Source organism: Pongo pygmaeus, chromosome 19 (assembly GCF_028885625.2).
Source record: "Pongo pygmaeus isolate AG05252 chromosome 19, NHGRI_mPonPyg2-v2.0_pri, whole genome shotgun sequence".
In the NCBI taxonomy this organism is placed as follows: domain Eukaryota; kingdom Metazoa; phylum Chordata; class Mammalia; order Primates; family Hominidae; genus Pongo; species Pongo pygmaeus.
This window is the reverse complement of record NC_072392.2, coordinates 55,258,670-55,277,375: the sequence shown is the minus strand read 5'-3', so window position 1 is coordinate 55,277,375 and position 18,706 is coordinate 55,258,670. Positions and strand designations below refer to the sequence as shown.

Genomic DNA, 18,706 nt, shown 5'->3' with positions numbered 1-18,706 from the left:
AAGATCCTATGCTATAAAAACTGCAATAGCATATAACAAAGAGTGGGGAGTTAGGACTCTTGGGGAAATATTTCAATTATTATTCCTTTACTGTAAAAGTATTTTTGTGTTCTTTATACCTTGATGAGATATTTTTGAGACTATTAAGACCCAAAAGACATAAACTGCATTTATTGTGTAGAAATTCAGAATGGCTCAGGCTACACAACAGTAGTCAGATGTAAAGTGTACTAAATTTCATCTTCTAGAAGGGTTGATTTTGAATTCAATCATCCCTTGAGAGAAGACATCCCAGCTCGCATAATTTCATCAACCAGGAGAATGTTGGTGGCAATCACTGTGCTAAGGAAAAAGATGAGAGGGTGAGTAAAGCCTACTAACCCACTCTTAGCTTTTTTCCCCAGCAATCTTTACCTGTGTAGGGTACTTTGTTCTTTAATGATGTTGGTATGATATTTTATGAGACAAGGCCATTATAAATACAAATACAAATGTCATCCTTTTTTTTTTTTCCCAAGATGGAGTTTCACTCTTGTTGCCCAGGCTGGAGTGCAATGGCAAGACCTCAGCTCACTGCAACTTCTGCCTCCCAGGTTCAAGCAATTCTCCCGCCTCAGCCTCCCGAGTAGCTGGGATAACAGGCATCCACCACCATGCCTGGCTAATTTTTGTATTTTTAGTAGAGACAGGGTTTCACCGTGTTTGCCAGGCTGGTCTCAAACTCCTGACCTCAGGTGATTCACCCGCCTCGGCCTCCCAAAGTGCTGGGATTACAGGCATGAGCCACTGCACCAGCCCAAATATCACCCTTTGTATTATAATTGAAACTCCTTTGCTGATAAGGGGCATTCGTGATTTATATTCCAGCAAAATTGAGCTTATTTTTACAATATCATTTGATTTTCTCCATCATGCATGTGCTACTATTTCAGTAAATTTCCCCTTTTCTTTCCCCCTCAAATAGTAAGATTAATTTTTCTTATAACTTAACACTGCTAGGCCTAAAATATAAAAGGGACTATGGACTATAAAATGACAGAAGCTAGTTCTAATAACTGAATGCCACACCTTTTATACACTTGACAATTTTTCCACTGTACAGGGACAAAAATAATAGAAAAAATTTCATCTTAATATTATCAATTATAACTCTACAGGTCTTTCACTTTATGTTCATACGAACTTACCAAGAGTGAAGAAGTTGTTTTTTTACACAATAATTATCCCAAACTCCTGCATCTGCTGCTACCATTGGCTCACCTGAAAAGTAAAAACAATTTTCATACCAAAATCTTAGTATTTGCTATTAATATTAATTGATATCCTCTAAAAATATTTAATACACTACCAAAACTACTTTTGTCAAGGTCATCAATGACCTCCATATTGTTAAATCCAATGGTTGATTCTCAGGCCTCATCTACCAGTATTTAACACAGTTGATCACATTCTCCCCGCCTACTCTGTGTTATCTTCCAGGATACCACACTCCTCTGGTTTTCTTTCTTTTGCACTAGGGGCTCCTTTTCTGATTACTTTGCTGCTTCTTCCTCTTCCTCCCTGACCTCTTAACGTTGGAGTACCCAAAAGATCAGTCCTAGCCTCTTTTCTCTCTACCCTTAATCCCTAGGTGATCTCATCCAGACTTTTAGATTTAAACCATACATATCTGATGACTCTCAAGGTTTTTTGGGTGTTTTTATTTTTTTGTTTTTTGTTTTCTTTCTTTTTTTGGGGGGTGTTTTTGTTTTTGAGACAGAGATCTTGCTCTATCATTCAGGCTGGAGTGCAGTGGCACAATATCGGCTCCCTGCAACCTCCACCTCCTGGGTTCAAGCAATTCTCCCAAGTAGCTGGGATTATAGGTGCCTGTCACAATCCCCGGCTAATTTTTGCATTTTTAGTAGAGATGGAGTTTCACCATGTTGGCCAGGGTGGTCTTGAACTCCTGACCTTAAGTGATTCACCCACCTTGGCCTCCCAGAGTGCTGGGATTACAGGCATGAGCCACTGCACCTGGCCTGACTCTCAGGTTTTAATCTCCAACCCAGATCTCTTCCTTGAACTCCAGACCCATATATCCAACTTTTTTAATTAAAAGATTACAGATGCTTCAACCCTGACTCTGCCAAAACTGAATGCTGATGTCCTCTCACCCACAGCCTGCTCCAGCTAGTCTTCTCCACCACAGTTGATTGCAACTCCAACCTTCTACTTGTTCAGTTGACTTCTCTACAGAGTGCAGAGTGGTGAGAGTGATTCTCTTAAACATAATTAGGCCACATGCCTGGCCAACATGGTGAAACCCTGTCTCTACTAAAAATACAAAAATTAGCTGGGTGTGGTAGCAGACACCTATATTCCCAGCTACTCCGGAGGCTGAGGCAGGAGAATTGCTTGAACCTGGGAGGCAGAGGTTGCAGTGAGCCGAGATCGTGCCACTGCACTCCACAGCATGGGTGACAGAACGAGACTGTCTCATAAATTAATTAATTAGGCCATGTCACACCTCTGCTCAAAATTGCTCCCTGCCCCTCTAAAGTAAAAGCCAAAGTCCTGAGACTGGTCCAAATGCCCCTGCATGATCTGACCTTCTGTCACGTCTCTCACCTCCTTCCTCAAAAACATCAGACACTGACTTTTCCACTGGCTGTTCTCTTTCCCTAGAACACTTAACCCCAGTTGCCTACATGGCTAATTTCCTCACTTCCTTCCACTTTTTTTCAACAGACATCTTGATGATGCCTACCCTGACCAACCCTTTAAGCTGTCATTCTCTCTCCACCCTCCTGTACTAGCGTTCATGATCATTATTATACCACTCTTTTTTTTCATATAATTCATTACTTTTTCTAAAATGCTGAAGGAGTTTATTTATTAAAGTTATTATTTACTGCCTACCTTCTCCCACTACAACATAAGCTCCCAGGGGCAGATATTTTTGTCTGTTTTGTTCTGTGTGAAGCCCAAGAGGAAAACAAGCACTCAATAACTATTTCTTAAATGAATGAACATTTTTTAAGAAGCTCAAAAATAAACTAAAGGCATCCAAAATTTAAATATTAAAGTTACCCAAACCTCTACTCCTTTACCATAAGATCTGGGTAACTAAAGAATAACCTCTTTCTTTATTAAGCAGATAATTTTCCTTCCGTTTCTTACCTGTATTCAAATCTATGCCCACAAGTTGTTTTGACTCGACATGCTCAGCCTGAACTTTTACTAGTGTTTCCTGTGGGTCATAACCAGCATTCTGAGCAAGAACCTTTAGGAATAAAAATAATAATAAATATATATGCATAATACCTTCACATATATCAAATATAAAAATACTCCTTACTCTTGTAAAAACACATCCATAACATGGCAATCATCTCCTTTTGAAGAATTCCACTTTTAATCTAAATCAAATTATTATTTCATCTATCTAGTAGTTTTTATATTTACTTAAACATTTCCCCTATGCACATCACACTAAATTCTGAGGACATCAGAGTTCCCCCATTTCTACCCTACTACATTAATTTCCCTCCTTGCAAAAGGTTTTTTTTTTTTTTTTTTTTTAGTATGGAAGGAAGTAGAATGATATTCTTGTTTCCTCTAGTGCCGCTAGCCACATGCCCTCCAGTTCTTCATAGGCACTTGCTAAGGAAACCAGAATATTTGCAGCACCTTTGTGCCCCTCATCTTCGTGAGGAGAGTCATGACCTGTGGTAACAGAGCTGGAGATACCCGCACTCCAAACCAGGCTCATTTCCAAGTGGCCCCAAATCACCAGCTGATGAGGAAAAAGGTACCACCAATGTGTACTGGGGTTACCAATTTCTGTCAACAACAGGACCATACTGACTTTGCTGCTCTGGGGAAAGAAAAAATAGGAAATCTAATTCGCAAAGATTTCACAAAGTATGAAAAATTTTAATAAAAATTAGTAAAGAGATTTTGCTAACATTGTTAATAATGTTTTAATTCATGGTAATAGCATCTTTGAAGTAGTTTTACTATATTTCTAAGGTGGTTTGAAACCAATTAAGGCAAAGAGAAAGGAATGGTCGCTTTCTGTCCTTAGGTTGCCACATGGAAAAATTCTGTTTTCTCTTTTTCTAGGAATTATAATGATGATGACAAATGTAAGGTTGTATCTAGGAATGCTAAAGAGCCTCAAGTCCTCCCTCTCCACAATTTAAATTGATTACATTTGGATACCACTAACAAAACAAAGATGTACCATAAAATCTAACTAAATTTTAAATTCTAAACTTTTTCATTATGATTAGTTAATCATGAGTCATTTCTGAAGGAAATTTTTGGAGCTGCTTTAATTTTTGGAACTCAGAGAAAGAAGCAAGGGGGTAAGTTGGCTATTTCATGAGATCGTGCAAGGATTCTGGGCTGTTATCCCAAAAGCTTCCCTGCTTTAGTTGTAAAATATCTAAGATAAAATTGTGTAAGGAAATGCATATAAACACCTGTCTACTCCATTAACTATCAGATAATAGGGGCAATTTGTAATTAAACACCTTTATGTCTAACCAGTTGTTATTTGGCTGAAAGGGTAGTTGTACCTTGGGAGTAATGAGTAAGGCATCAGCAAAAGCTTGGACTCCAAGATGAGCTCTTCCTTTTATACCGTTCTTATATGTAACAAGAGCTTCAGCCATTGCCACTTCAATTGCACCAGCTCCAGGAACCATACAACCTACTGGAGAGAAAAAATATGATTGGCAAGACATGCCATAAAGACCAAAAGAGAGACAGAGAGAGAGAGAGAAAAGCAATTCACTATTTAAGTATGTTCTATTATCTACAGAAGCCAAATAAATTGCACAGCTTAGTAATTACTCAGTTGTCTTATGAAACATCCTGAAGTTATATGTCATTAAATAAATAGGCATAGTACAGATAACTGGCTGCAAACAGCTTATTTTTCTGCTTATCCTCTGGTAAACAAGATTAATTTATTTTTACCTTCATCTTACTCTTCTATAACTACTTTTTTTTTTTTTTTTTCTGAGATGGAGTTTTACTCCATCACCCAGGCTGGAGTGTAGTGGCATGATCTCGGCTCACTCCAACCTCTGTCTCCCAGGTTCAAGGGATCCTCCTACTTCAGCCTTCTAAGTAGCTGGAATTACAGGCATGCACCACCACACCCACCTATTTTTTGTATTTTTAATAGAGACAGGGTTTCACCATGTTGGCCAGGCAGGTCTTGAACTCCTGACTTCAAGTGATCCACCCACCTCCGTCTCCCAAAATGCTGGGATTACAGGTGTGAGCCACTACACCCGGCCTTATGACTACTTTTAAGAGGTATTTATAATTTATATTGACAGGTAACTGATTACAATATCTAACATGAAAATTTTTTAAACCAAGATAATTTGTCCCTAGTTTTTGATAGGGAATTCTTGGAACTCAATGAAGTATTTGTTTTTTGTACTGGAGCAGAACTCAAACTGCTATCTAAGAAAAAAATTAAATGGTATTATTATTCCAAAGCGAGAGTTTTGGTTAAACACATCAAATTTCACATCAGGATATGACTTTTATATCTGCTACTTGTATGGTTTCATAAAGTTTATGACTCTTATTTAAATCAGCAAACTTGCTTTAAAACAAAACAATACGAAAACAATCTCCCCTTTTATCTCACATCATTTTAAAATTACTACCCACTTTCTCTGCTTCACTTCACAACATAACTGCTCAAAGAGTTGTTTACCCACCAGATGATTATATCATTACCTCCCATTCACATTTTTTAAAAGTACCTCGTTAAATACAGACTATACTCAAAAGAATATTTATATGTGTAAGATACAAAGAATAAATGTACAAATAAACAAATGTATCCATGTACCTACCACCCAGCTTATGAAAGAGATTACTAGAACCTTTGAAAACTTCCCTGATCCCATTCCCTATGAAAACACAACGTATCAAAATTTTAGCATCCCTACAGCAGTATTTAAGAGAAATTTGTATCATGAAACACCTATATAAGGAATGAAGAAAGTTCTCAAACTAATGACCCCAGCTTCCACCTTAAGAAACTAGAAAAGGGCAGGGTCTGGTGGCTCATTCCTATAATCCCAGCATTTTGGGAGGCCAAGGCAGGTAGATCACTTGAGCCCAGAAATTCAAGACCAGCCTGGGCAACACAGTGAGACCCCATCTCTACAAAAAACACAACAATTAGCCAGGTGTGGTGGCACACACCTGTAATCCCAGCTACTTAGGAGGCTAAGGTGGGAGGACTGCCTGAGCCTGGGAAGTCAAGGCTGCAGTGAGCCGTGACCATGCCACTGCACTCCAGCCTAGGCGACAGATCAAGACTCTGTTTCAAAAAGAAACAAACAAACAAAAAACTAGAAAAGGAAGCACAAATGAAACCTAATATAAGCAAAAGAAAGGAAATAATTAGGATGAAAGTGGAAATTAATCAAATGACAAATGTCAGAAATGAGAAAATTTATATCACTACAGATTCTACAGATATTAAAAAGAATAACAAATGAATATTATGATTGACTTCATGACAATAAAGTTGAAACTGTAGATCAGAAGTTAGTACACTTTCTGCAAAAGGCCAGTTAATATTTTTCAGGCCATACCATTTCTTTTGCAACTATTCAACTCTGCCACTGTAACACAAAAATAGCCATAGACAATATATAGACAAATGAGTATGGCCACATTCCAACAAAACTTTATTTACCAAAACAGACAGCAAACCAGATTTAGCTCATAGATAGTAGTTGATGATCCTAACTTAGATGAAATGGACAAATTCTTGAAAGACGACAAATCACTAAAGCTCACTCAAAAAAAACAAAACATTTATAGCCCTATGTCTATTAAAAAAATTGAATGTGTCATTAAAAGCTTTCCCACAAAGAAAACTCCAGGCTCAGATGGCTTTATTGACAGTCTACCAAACACTTAAGAAAGAAATAATACAATAATACCAATTCTCCACAACAACTTAACACTTTCAGAAATTTGAACAAGAAGAAAAACTTTCCAATTCACCCTGAGTACAGCATTGTTCTAACACCAAAAAAGATAAAAGCATTACAAGAAAAAATATACACAGACCAATACCCCTTATGAATACAGATGTAAAAATTCTTAACAAAATTTTAGCCAATTAAATCAAATAATACACAAAAAGGAGAATACACATAGTAGCATTATTCACAATAGCCAAAAGGTAAATGCAACACGTTTCCAATAATAGACAAATTAAATGTGGCATATACATACAATAGAATATTATTCTATTATATAGAATAATATATATAATTATTATATATATAATTATATATATTATAAATGGTAAAAAGGAAGGAAATTCTGGCACATGCTACAACATGAATGAACCTTGATGACACTATGTAAAGTGAAATAAGCCAGACAAAGGATAAAAACTGTATGATTCCAATGATATGAGGTACATAGAGTAAACTCATAGAGACAGAAAGTAGAATGGTGGTTACCCAGGGCTGGGGAGGTGGGTAGAGAATGGAGAGTTATTGTTTAATGGGTTCGGAGTTTCAGTTTTGCAAGGAAAGAAAGTTCTGGAGATGGGTGGTGATAATAGTTACACAACAATGTGAATGCACTTACTAACACTGAACTGTACACTTAAAAATTGTTAAACTGTAAATTTTATGTTATGTATATTTATCACAATTTAAAATATAATTTTTTAAAAATGTAATCCATTAATTTTTTAAAAAGTAAAACGCATTATAACTAAGTATAGTTTATCCCAAGAATGTAAGGTTTGACATTTGAATCAATCAATGTAATTTACTGTACGAAAAAACTAAATGAGGGCTGGGTGCAGTGGCTCACGCTTGTAATCCCAGAACTTTGGGAGGCCAAGGCAAGCAGATCACCTGAGGTCAGGAGTTTGAGACCAGCCAGGCCAACATGGTGAAACTCCATCTCTACTAAAACATACAAAAATTACCCTGGCATGGTGGTGCATGCCTGTAATCCCACCTACTCAGGAGGCTGATGCAGGAGAATCGCTTGAACCTGGGAAGCAGAGGTTGCAGTGAGCCAGGATTGTGCCATGGCACTCCAGCCTGGGCAACAAAGCGAGACTCCATCTCAAAAAAAAAAAAACAAAACTGAGAAAAATAATATGATCACCTCAATAGATGCACAAAAAGGATTTGGCATTTATTCTCGTGTGTGTGTGTGTGTGTGTGTTTTGACAACAATAACAACAAGTTTCACTCTTGTCTCCCAGGCTGAAGTCCAGTGGCACAATCTCGGCTCACTACAACCTCCGCCTCCCAGGTTCAAGCAATTCTCCTGCCTCAGCCTCATGAGAAGCTGAGATTGCAGGTGCCTGCCACCATGCCTAGCTAATTTTTGTATTTTTAGTAGAGACAGAATTTCACCATGTTGGCCAAGCTGGTCTCGAATTCCTGACCTCAGGTGATCCACCTGCGTCAGCCTCCCAAAATGCTAGAATTACAGGTGTAAGCCACTGCGACCAGCCTGGCATTTATTCTTGATTAAAAACTGTCAGCAAACTAGGCGCAGAAGGAAAAACTTCCTCAAGCTGATAAAAACCTATAGCTAACATCATACGTAATGGGGAAAGATTGAATGCTTTCCCCCTAAGGTCAGCGATGAGGAAAGGATGTCCATTCTCATTATTTCTAGTCAACATTATACTGGAGGTTCTGGCCCATGAAATAAGGGAGAAAATTTTAAAATATCCATATTGGAAAGAAAAAAGTATAACTGTATTAGCAGACAATGTAATCACTTATACAGACAATTCAATGAAGCCTATAAGAAAGCTAATTGTGATTTAGCGAGGTTGCAGAATTCAAGATCAATGTACAAAAATAAAATACATTTCTATATATTAGCAACTAACAATCAGAAATGGAAATTTTAAAAATAACATATACAATAGCAACAAAATAAATGAAATATATAGAGATAAACATGGAAAAAAGTGTGTGAGGCTCATATACTAAGAACTATGAAATATTGCTGAGATAAATTCAAGAAGACTCAAGTAGATAAGATGATATTCATGAGTTAGAAGGCTCATTATTAAAATACCAACTATCTCCAAATTGATCTACAGATTTAATAAAATTCCAATCAAACGGGGTGCAGGGGCTCACACCTGTAATCCAAGCACTTTGGGAGGCCAAGGTGGGAGGATCGCTTGAGCCCAGGAGTTTGAGACCAGCCTGGGTAACAACATAATGAGACGTTGTCTCTACAGAAAATAAAAAAAAGTTAACCAGGCATGGTAGTGGATGCTTGTGGTTCCAGCTACTTGGGAAGCTAAGGTGGGAGAGCCATTTGAGCTCAGCAGGTCGAGTCTGCAGTGAGCCATGATCACGCCACTGCACTCCAGCCTGAGTGACAGAGTAAGATCCTTTCTAAAAAAAAAGTTCTGATCAAAATCCCAGCAGCAGTCTTTTTGGTAGAAATTGACAAGCTGATTCTAAAATTCATATGGAAGTCATAAGGAAATGCCAAAGACTTAGAATGACCAAAATAACTTAAAAAAAAATGAGAGTTAACAATACTGATTTCAAGATTTATCATAAAGCTACAGTCGTCAGGACCATAAGATATTAACATTAAAATAGACAAATGCATCAGTAGAACAGAAAAAAGAGCACAGAAATAGAACCACACAAATATGAAAAACTGATTTTTTATACATTAGAAAAGGCAATTCGGTGGTGAAAGTAAAGTCTTTTCAGCAAGTAAGACTAAAACAATCTGACAGCTTTATATGAAAAAAATGAACTTATATCCATACTTGCACCATATACAAAAATTAACTTAAAATGAATCACAGACCCAAATGTAAAATATAAGACTATAACACTTTTAGAGGAAAATCTTTGTGACCCTAGGTTAGGTAAAGATTTTTTAGATACCACACCAAAAGCATAATCCATGAGAGAATAAAAATAATAAATTAGACTTCATCAAAATTAAGAACTTCTCTTTGAAAGGCACTGTTAATAATAAAATAAGCCATTGAGGAGAAAAATTTGCCAATCATTATCTGAAAAAGCACTTGTACCCAACATATATACAAAGAACTCTCAAACTCAACAATAGAAAACTAACACAATTTTTTTTCTTTTCTTTTCTTTTCTTTTTTTCTTTCTGGAAACAGGGTCTCTCTCTGTTGCCCAGGCTGGAGTGCAGTGGTGTGATCATAGCTCACTGTAACCTCAAACTCTTGGGGCTCAAGTGATATTCCTGCCTCAGCCTCCTAAGTAGCTGGAACTACAGGTACAGGCCACCACGCCCGGCTATTTGTGTGTGTGTATAGAGTCATGGTCTTGCTATGTTGCCCAGGCTGGTTTCCAACTCCTGGGCTCAAGCAATCCTCCCACCTTGGCCTCCCAAAGAGCTGGAATTACAGGTGAGAGCCACTGTGCATGGCCAACAATCCAATTTTTTAAAAGGGCAAAAGATTTAAACAGAAAATTCACCAAAGATACATGGATAGCAAATAAGCACATTAAAAGATGCTCAACATGGGCTGAATATGGTGGCTCATGCCTACAAATCCCAGCACTCCGGGAGGCTGAGGGGAGAAAACTGCTTGAGGCCAGGAGTTCAAGACCAGCCTGGGCAACACAGAGAGACCTCATCTCTACAAAAAAAAAAAAATTTAAAAATTAGCCAGATGTGGTGGCATGCACCTATTGTCCAGCTGAGGTGGGAGGATCACTTGAGCACAGGAGTTTGAGGCTGCAGTGAGCCATGACTGCACCACTGCACTCTAGCCTGGGTGACAGAGCAAGACCCTGTCTTGAGAAAAATATATATATGTGAGGTTTGTGAGGTTTGCAGCCAGGTGCAGTGGCTCATGCCAGTAATCCCAGCACTTTGGGAGGCCAAGGCAAGTGGATCCCTTGAGCCCAGGAGTTCAGGACCAACCTTGGCAACACAGTGAAACCTCATCTCTACCAAAAATACAAAAATTAGCCAGTTTCAAAACCTGGTCTCAAAATAAATAGATAGATTAAACAGATTAAAATTTAAAAATAAAATTAAAAAAAATTTAAAGGCCAGGCATGGTGGCTCACACCAGTAATTTCAGCACTTTGGGAGGCCAAGGACGGCAGATCGCTTGAGCCCAGGAGTTCGAGACCAGCCTGGCCAACATGGCGAAACCCCATCTCTACTAAAAATACAAAAAATTAGCCGGGTGTGGTGGTGCACGCCTGTAATCCCAGCTACTTGGGAGGCTGAGGCAGAAGAATCGCTTGAACCTGGGAGGCGGAGGTTGCAGTGGGCTGAGATCGCACTACTGCACTAAAGCCTGGGCAACAGAGGGAGACTCTGTCTAAAAAAAAATATATATATATACACATACATAGGTGTTTGTGTATGCGTATATATACATATATACACACATATATGTGAGGTTCATACCAATCACAAGAGCTTACCATCTTCAACGGCATTTTTGATAGCACGAAGTCCATCTCTCATGGCGTCCTTGACTTGTGTGAGAGTATGCTTATTTGGTCCTTTAACCAACAAGGTAACAGAGCGAGGGTTAACACACTCCTCGATAATAAAAGTGAACTTTTCTTCACCCTAAAGGGTGGCACAAAAATATATAATTGTAATATTTAATGTCATTATAAAATCAACAATTTATACTAGAATGCAATCTTCATTTGAATTTTTCTTATCAAGCATAACTAAAGATATGTTTAAAAGGAGTTAAGTTATATCTGAACTCTTAACAAACATTTAGGTAAATAAACTGTAAAATCTGTTCCATGAATTAGATCTCAAAACACAAAACATGAAATAGAAGATCAAGTAGTATTTTTCTTTAAAAAAAGGAGCTTAGTATTCACTTTATAACCACTATTCACAGAAATACTCACTAATGTATACTCATACACAAGACCAGCATGTCCCAAGCAATCTACAGTGAGATCTTCAAAAGAATTCACAGCCATTCCACCACAAGCAAGAGAGAGTCTGAAATTACATATATGTCACCATAGCTTGATTATGGAAAACATAAATACTAACTTCTTAGAAAAGATCTCTAATGCAGAAGACTGTATTGTTATTGTATTGTATTGTTTTGGGTTTTTAATTGACTAATAAAATTGTCTATATTTATCGAGTACAACATGATGACGTTTTTAAATATGTATACACTGTGGAATGGCTAAATCAAGCAAATTAACATACACATTGCCTATGTGAGGCTTGATTTAGCCATTTTTGTGATAAGAACACTTAAAATCTACTCTCAGCATTTTTCAAGAATCCAACACATTGTGTATTCTTGGGTGGGTTTGCAAAAGATTTTTTAAAAGAACAATATATTGTTATTAACTATAGTTGCCATGTTGAACAATAGATCTCTTGAATTTATTCCTCCTAACTGAAATTTTGTATCCTTTGACCCACATATCCCCAGTGCTCCTTCCCTCCCACTGCCTCAGCCCCTGGTAACCACCATTTTACTATCTACTTCTATGAGTTCAACTTTTTTAGATTCCATATATAAAAGTGAGATCATGCTGTATTATGTTGTATTGTTTTGTTTTTAAGATCTGTTTTAAAAAGATAAAAACTTTTCTTATACTTCAGCAAAGTTCTGCAGTAGGTTAACAACCTTGCTTTTTGACAGTTCAATTATTTACTGAAACTAAAAACAAAATTTGGATTTTTTTATGCCACTGTTTTGTTCAACAGCATTTACACATAAGCCAAAAGGAAAACACATGGAATAGTTTCCATTTACTCTGTTAAAAACTTAGGATATATAATTATCTGCAAGCTTACCTTTCCATATTTCTTCTTTTTGCTCTGCGAAGAGCTACTATTCCATGTTTTGCAAGAGTATTTAAGGAAAATGGATCAATTCCCTATAATCAAATTAACATAAAAATTATAAACATGTTTTAAACCAGTATTTCTCAAACCTTTTGGTCTCAGCACCACTTTACTCTCTTAAAAATTATTAAGTACCCAAAGAGCTTTTGTTTATGTAAGCTCTATCTATAATATTTATATTATAAAAACTGAGAAATTTTTAAACTGTTAATTCATTTAAATAATAAGGCCATTTTATGTTAATATACATTTTAAATGAAACTTTACTATACTTTTGAAAACAAAATTATATATAGTGAGCTAGCAGTGGCATTACTTCACATTTTTGCTCATCTCTTCAATGTTTATCTTCATAGAAAACAAGTGGATTCTCATATCTGATTCAGTATTCAATTTGGAATGATATGTTATTTTCGTTCAAGTTTATGAAGAAAATCTGGCCCCACACAGATAAATGTTGTAAAGGGAGTAATATTTTAATAGCATTCTCAGATAACTATGGAAATTCTTCTTTGATACTATACCAAAACTCAACAAGTAATAGTTTCTCAAAGGTTAGTTTCACTATGGAACCATAGCAATGAACTTTTCATACTATCTCACATTAAAACACGTTGGTGTAACTTGCACACTGAATGGATTATTTATCCATTGACTAAAAATCATGCATTTTTAGTCATGTAGACAGCATCAGTTCACTGAGTTAGGCAAAGTTTCCACATGTTGACACATTTCATGTATAACATGTTGTTATACATGTGGAAACTGTCATGTTATACATGTGGAAACTTTGCCTATCTCAGTGAACAAAAACTCACATTTGTTAATATCACTACTATTATCAGGAAAGTCTTTTAAGTATTGGAAAGCTGTCAAGTTCACATGGCAGATACAAGTTTTCTGAAATTCTAATTTTTGTTTAAAAGTTCAAATGTTATTGACAACAAATACTGGGCCCTCCGGGAGCGTCTGAGGAGGCGCCGGCCGCTGCGGGCTCGGGAGCCGCACCGCGCCGGCCCGAGCCTCTGGACTAGGCCCACGGAGCCGCTCGCCCCGACCCAACCGCCCGATGTCCTCAAGATGGAGGCAGCGGGGGCGGTGGCGTAAAGAAAGCGGCGCTGTGGGCGCCGGAGTGGGGGCCCGGGCGGAGGCGGTGGCGGGATGGGGCTGTTGCTCACGATCCTGGCGTCGGCCGTGCTGAGTTCCTTCCTCACGCTCCTCGCCCAGTTCCTCCTGCTGTACCGCAGACAGCCCGAGCCGCCGGCGGACGAGGCCGCCCGCTTGGGCGAGGGCTTCCGCTACATCAAGCCAGTGCCGGGCCTGCTCCTAAGGGAGTACCTTTACGGCGGCGGCCGGGATGAGGAGCCCTGCGGGGCGGCCTCTGAGGGCGGCACGACCCCCACCGCCGCCCCCGAGACCCCCGCCCCGCCGACGTGGGAGACTTGCTACTTCCTCAACGCCACCATCCTATTCCTGTTCCGGGAGTTGCGGGACACCGCGCTGACCCGCCGCTGGGTCACCAAGAAGGGTTCGAAAAGCTGCTGCAGACCAAGACGGCCGGGCGCCTGCTGGAGGGGCTGAGCCTGCGAGACGTGTTCCTGGGCGAGACGGTGCCCTTCATCGAGACCATCCGGCTCATCCGGCCTGTCGTGCCCTCGGCCACCGGGGAGCCCGACGGCCCCGAAGGGGAGGCGCTGCCCGCCGCCTGCCCCGAGGAGCTGGCCTTCGAGGCGGAGGTGGAGTACAAGGGGGGCTTCCACCTGGCCATCCACGTGGACCTGGTCTTAGGCAAGTCCGCCTACTTGTTTGTCAAGCTGTCCCGCGTGGTGGGGAGGCTGCGCTTGGTCTTCACGCGCGTGCCCTTCACCCACTGGTTCTTCTCCTTCGTGGAGGACCCGCTGATGGACTTCAAAGTGCGCTCCCAGTTTGAAGGGCGGCCCATGCCCCAGCTCACCTCCATCATCGTCAACCAGCTCAAGAAGATCATCAAGCGCAAACACATCCTCCCGAATTACAAGATCAGGTTTAAGCCGTTTTTTCCATACCAGACCTTGCAAGGATTTGAAGAAGGTGAAGAGCATATCCATATACAACAACGGGCACTTACTGAAGGCCGTCTTAAAGTTACATTGTTAGAATGTAGCAGGTTACTCATTTTTGGATCCTGTGACAGAGAGGCAAATGTTCATTGCACACTTGAATTAAGCATTAGTGTTTGGGAAGAAAAACAGAGGAGTTCTATTAAGACGGTTGAATTAATAAAAGGGAATTTACAAAGTGTTGGACTTACACTTCGTTTTGTCCAGTCAACTGTTGGGTATGCTGGACACGTCATCATTGAAACTGTGGCTCCAAACTCGCCTGCTGCAATTGCAGATCTTCAGCAGGGAGATCGACTTATTGCCATTGGAGGTGTGAAAATCACATCAACACTGCAAGTGTTGAAGCTTATCAAGCAGGCTGGTGACCGAGTCCTGGTGTACTATGAAAGGCCTGTTGGCCAGAGTAATCAAGGTACAGTGCTGCAAGATAACTTTGGCCAGTTGGAAGAAAACATTTTGTGAAGCTCATGCCAATCAGGTTATGAAGAGGAAGCTGCCGGGTTGACAGTAGATACTGAAAGTAAAGAGCTGGATTCTGAATTTGAAGACTTGGCAAGTGATGTCAGAGCACAAAACGAATTCAAAGATGAGGCACAATCATTAAGTCATAGTGCCAAATGTGCTCCAACAACACTTTCTATTAAACCCCTTGGAGCTGTATCACCAGTTTTAAACCATAAATTAGCTGTAAGAAGTCACCCACTACCACCAAAATTTCAGTCCAAAGGTGGAAATAAACCTCCACCCCTAAAAACTTCTGAGATAACAGACCAGGCACAAGTGTGAAAACCCATCCAGGGATCTACTTTCAAACCACCTGTGCCACCACGACCACAAGTGAAAGTTCCTTTGCTTTCCACTGATGCCCCAAATCAGGCAGAACCAGATGTTCTTGTTGAAAAGCCAGAGGTGCTGCCACCTCCTCTTGTAGATAAATCTGCTGAAAAGCAAGCAAAAAATGTGGATCCCATAGACGATGCAGCTGCGTCTAAGCAGTTTTTAGCAAAGCAAGAAGTGGCCAAAGATGTCACTTCAGAAACTTCGTGCCCTACTAGGGACAGTTGGGATGACCGTCAAACATGGGAATCATCAGAAATTCTTTATCGTAATAAGCTAGGAAAATGGACAAGAACCAGAGCATCCTGTTTGTTTGACATAGAAGCCTGTCACAAGTACTTAAACATTGCATTGTGGTGCAGGGATCCTTTTAAGTTGGGAGGTCTCATCTGTTTGGGGCATGTTAGTTTAAAACTTCAAGATGTGGCTTTAGGATGCCTAGCTACATCAAACATTGAATACCTTTCCAAATTGAGACTGGAAGCCCCCTCACCTAAGGCTATGGTCACTAGAACTGCACTACACAATCTGAGTATGCAAAAGGGATTCAATGACAAATTTTGTTATGGTGACATTACTATTCACTTCAAATATTTGAAAGAAGGAGAATCAGACCACCATGTAGTTACTAACATAGAGAAAGAGAAAGAACCCCATTTGGTTGAAGAAGTTTCTGTTCTCCCTAAAGAGGAGCAATTTGTTGGACAGATGGGTTTAACAGAAAACAAACACAGTTTCCAGGATACTCAGTTCCAGAACCCAACATGGTGTGACTACTGTAAGAAAAAAGTTTGGACTAAAGCAGCTTCCCAGTGTATGTTTTGTGCTTATGTTTGCCATAAAAAATGTCAAGAAAAGTGTCTAGCTGAGACTTCTGTTTGTGGAGCAACTGATAGGCGAATAGACGGGACCCTGAAAAACCTTAGCTGGAAGGACAGGAAACCCTCTTAGGCCTGCCTCCTCATGCTGATGCTGAAGCTAGCAAGTCAGTCAATAAAACAACAGGTTTGACAAAGCATATTATCAATACTAGTTCTTGTTTATTAAATTTCCGTCAAGTCTCTAAAACTTGCCTTTCTGAACCAGGAACCAATCTCATAGAACCTTCACCAAAACACACACCCAACACGTCAGACAATGAAGGCAGTGATACGGAGGTCTGTGGTCCAAACAGTCCTTCTAAATGGGGAAACAGCGTAGGAATAAAGTTAGTGAGAAAAGAGGGTGGTCTGGATGACAGTGTTTTCATTGCAGTTAAAGAAATTGGTCATGATATGTACAGGGGCTTGCCTACAGAGGAAAGGATCCAGAAACTCGAGTTCACGTTGGATAAGCTACAGAATGAAATTGATCAGGAGTTGGAACACAATAATTCCCTTGTTAGAGAAGAAAAAGAGACAACTGATACAAGGAAGAAATCACTTCTTTCTGCTGCTTTAGCTAAATCAGTGAAAGCCTACAAGCTCTAACACTTCTTATGATCCACTTCAGAGCAGGCACTGAAAATATAGAAATTTTAGAAAGTCTGTCTTTAGACCAGCACTCCAAAAATATAAGCAAGTACACAGATGATACAGAAGAAGACCTTGATAATGAAATAAGCCAACTAATAGACTCTCAGCCATTCAGCAGCATATCAGATGACTTATTTGGCCCATCTGAGTCTGTGTAGCAGACAGGTCTATTTAAACTTTCAAATGAACAGGGTAAAGTTGCATCTAAAGTACCACAGGTACAACTGTGTTTAAATCCTCTTATGCACTCTGGCCTGCTTCTCCAGTTACTTGCTTGTGTAAGAACAAAAATCAAAAAGGTTGTTTTCCAGTAAAAACATGACCAGCTTACTAATTGGTTGTTTTGGATTACATTTATAGCTATGCTTCTTTGGGTTTATACTGGGAATTTATTTTTACTAAATCATCTAACTTTTCTAATTATGTAATTATGTAAGCTAACTTTTCATGTTTATGTATATACGATGTCCCCTTGTGTTATTTTCCTTCCTCTTGGTTTTTGAATTAGTGTTAAATAAAATACTGTCTAGATTCTTAAAATATTTTCATTTCCATCATGGTTATAACAAATTTGCTGCATTCCCAAATTGACAACAGCAATCATTGAGGGAACAGGTTTTGAATCTTTCTTTTGTGTTATGAAGTTTGTCGTCTCTATTTGCTTGAGATTTTTGTTATTTTGGGGGTTTGGGGGTGCTTTTTGTTTTGTTTTTGCCAAATGTAACATGAAAGCAGATGCTGCAGCTTTAGTCTGTTATGCTGATTTAGTAAAAAAAAAAAATTTACATTAAAAAAATACTATCAGTTGTTTTAAGTCACAGAATTTCTTCATTCATTTTTGAGAGAAATCTACCAAATACCTGTATCTAGATAACCACAATTTGTCTATCAGTCATTCTTCCATGTAAAAGTGGCATTCCATGAAAAAGTGGTTAGTTTACCTTGCAATTCAAACAATTACACAAGTGCTTTCCTTCAAGACAACCATCATGTTTTGGTATGCAATAAAAGAGCTTTGAAGTCCCTAGCCCCATAATCCCAACACTTTGGGAGGCCAAGCCAAGAGGATCACTTGAGACGAGCCTGCACAACATGGCAATACCCAGCCTCTATGAAAAAACTTAAAAATTAGCCAGGCATGGTGATGCACACCTGTAGTCCTGGCTACTCAGGAAGCTGAGGTGGAAAGATCACTTGAGCCCAGGAGGTCAAGGATGCAGTGATCTCTAAGTGTGCCACTGCACTCCAGCTTGGGTGACAGAAAAGGACCCTGTCTCAAAAGAAAAAAAAAAGAGTGCTTTGTGCATACTTCATATTTTGTCACACATGATAATAAAAGGATGCATGTTTAAGAATCAAATTTTA

General features: G+C 39.2%; 2 protein-coding genes across 5 annotated transcripts; one reads left to right on the top strand and one right to left on the bottom strand.

Moving 5' to 3' along the window:
- Positions 1-155: 155 nt before the first annotated feature.
- Positions 156-14,330, bottom strand: LOC129017032 (T-complex protein 1 subunit zeta-2-like). Of its 4 annotated transcripts, none has more exons than XM_054457034.2 (8): positions 14,227-14,330; positions 12,838-12,920; positions 11,922-12,018; positions 11,472-11,622; positions 4,566-4,702; positions 3,163-3,265; positions 1,188-1,260; positions 156-342 (listed from the first exon to the last, which is right to left on the bottom strand). In XM_054457034.2, exons 2-8 carry the CDS (start codon positions 12,843-12,845, stop codon positions 270-272), a joined length of 642 nt encoding a protein of 213 aa, XP_054313009.2. In that variant the 5' UTR covers positions 12,846-12,920; positions 14,227-14,330; the 3' UTR covers positions 156-269. The 4 variants fall into 4 exon arrangements, with proteins under 4 accessions (XP_054313009.2, XP_054313010.2, XP_054313007.2 ...); XM_054457035.2 differs by lacking the exon at positions 14,227-14,330 and adding an exon at positions 14,067-14,200 and having other exon boundaries at positions 4,566-4,699; XM_054457032.2 differs by lacking the exon at positions 14,227-14,330 and adding an exon at positions 14,067-14,200 and having other exon boundaries at positions 157-342.
- Positions 13,974-17,499, top strand: LOC129017025 (PDZ domain-containing protein 8-like). Its single transcript, XM_054457016.2, is given in 4 exon segments — positions 13,974-14,413; positions 14,416-16,749; positions 16,752-17,273; positions 17,276-17,499. Coding segments are annotated over 4 exon segments (3,444 nt in total). The 5' UTR covers positions 13,974-14,049.
- Positions 17,500-18,706: the final 1,207 nt, after the last annotated feature.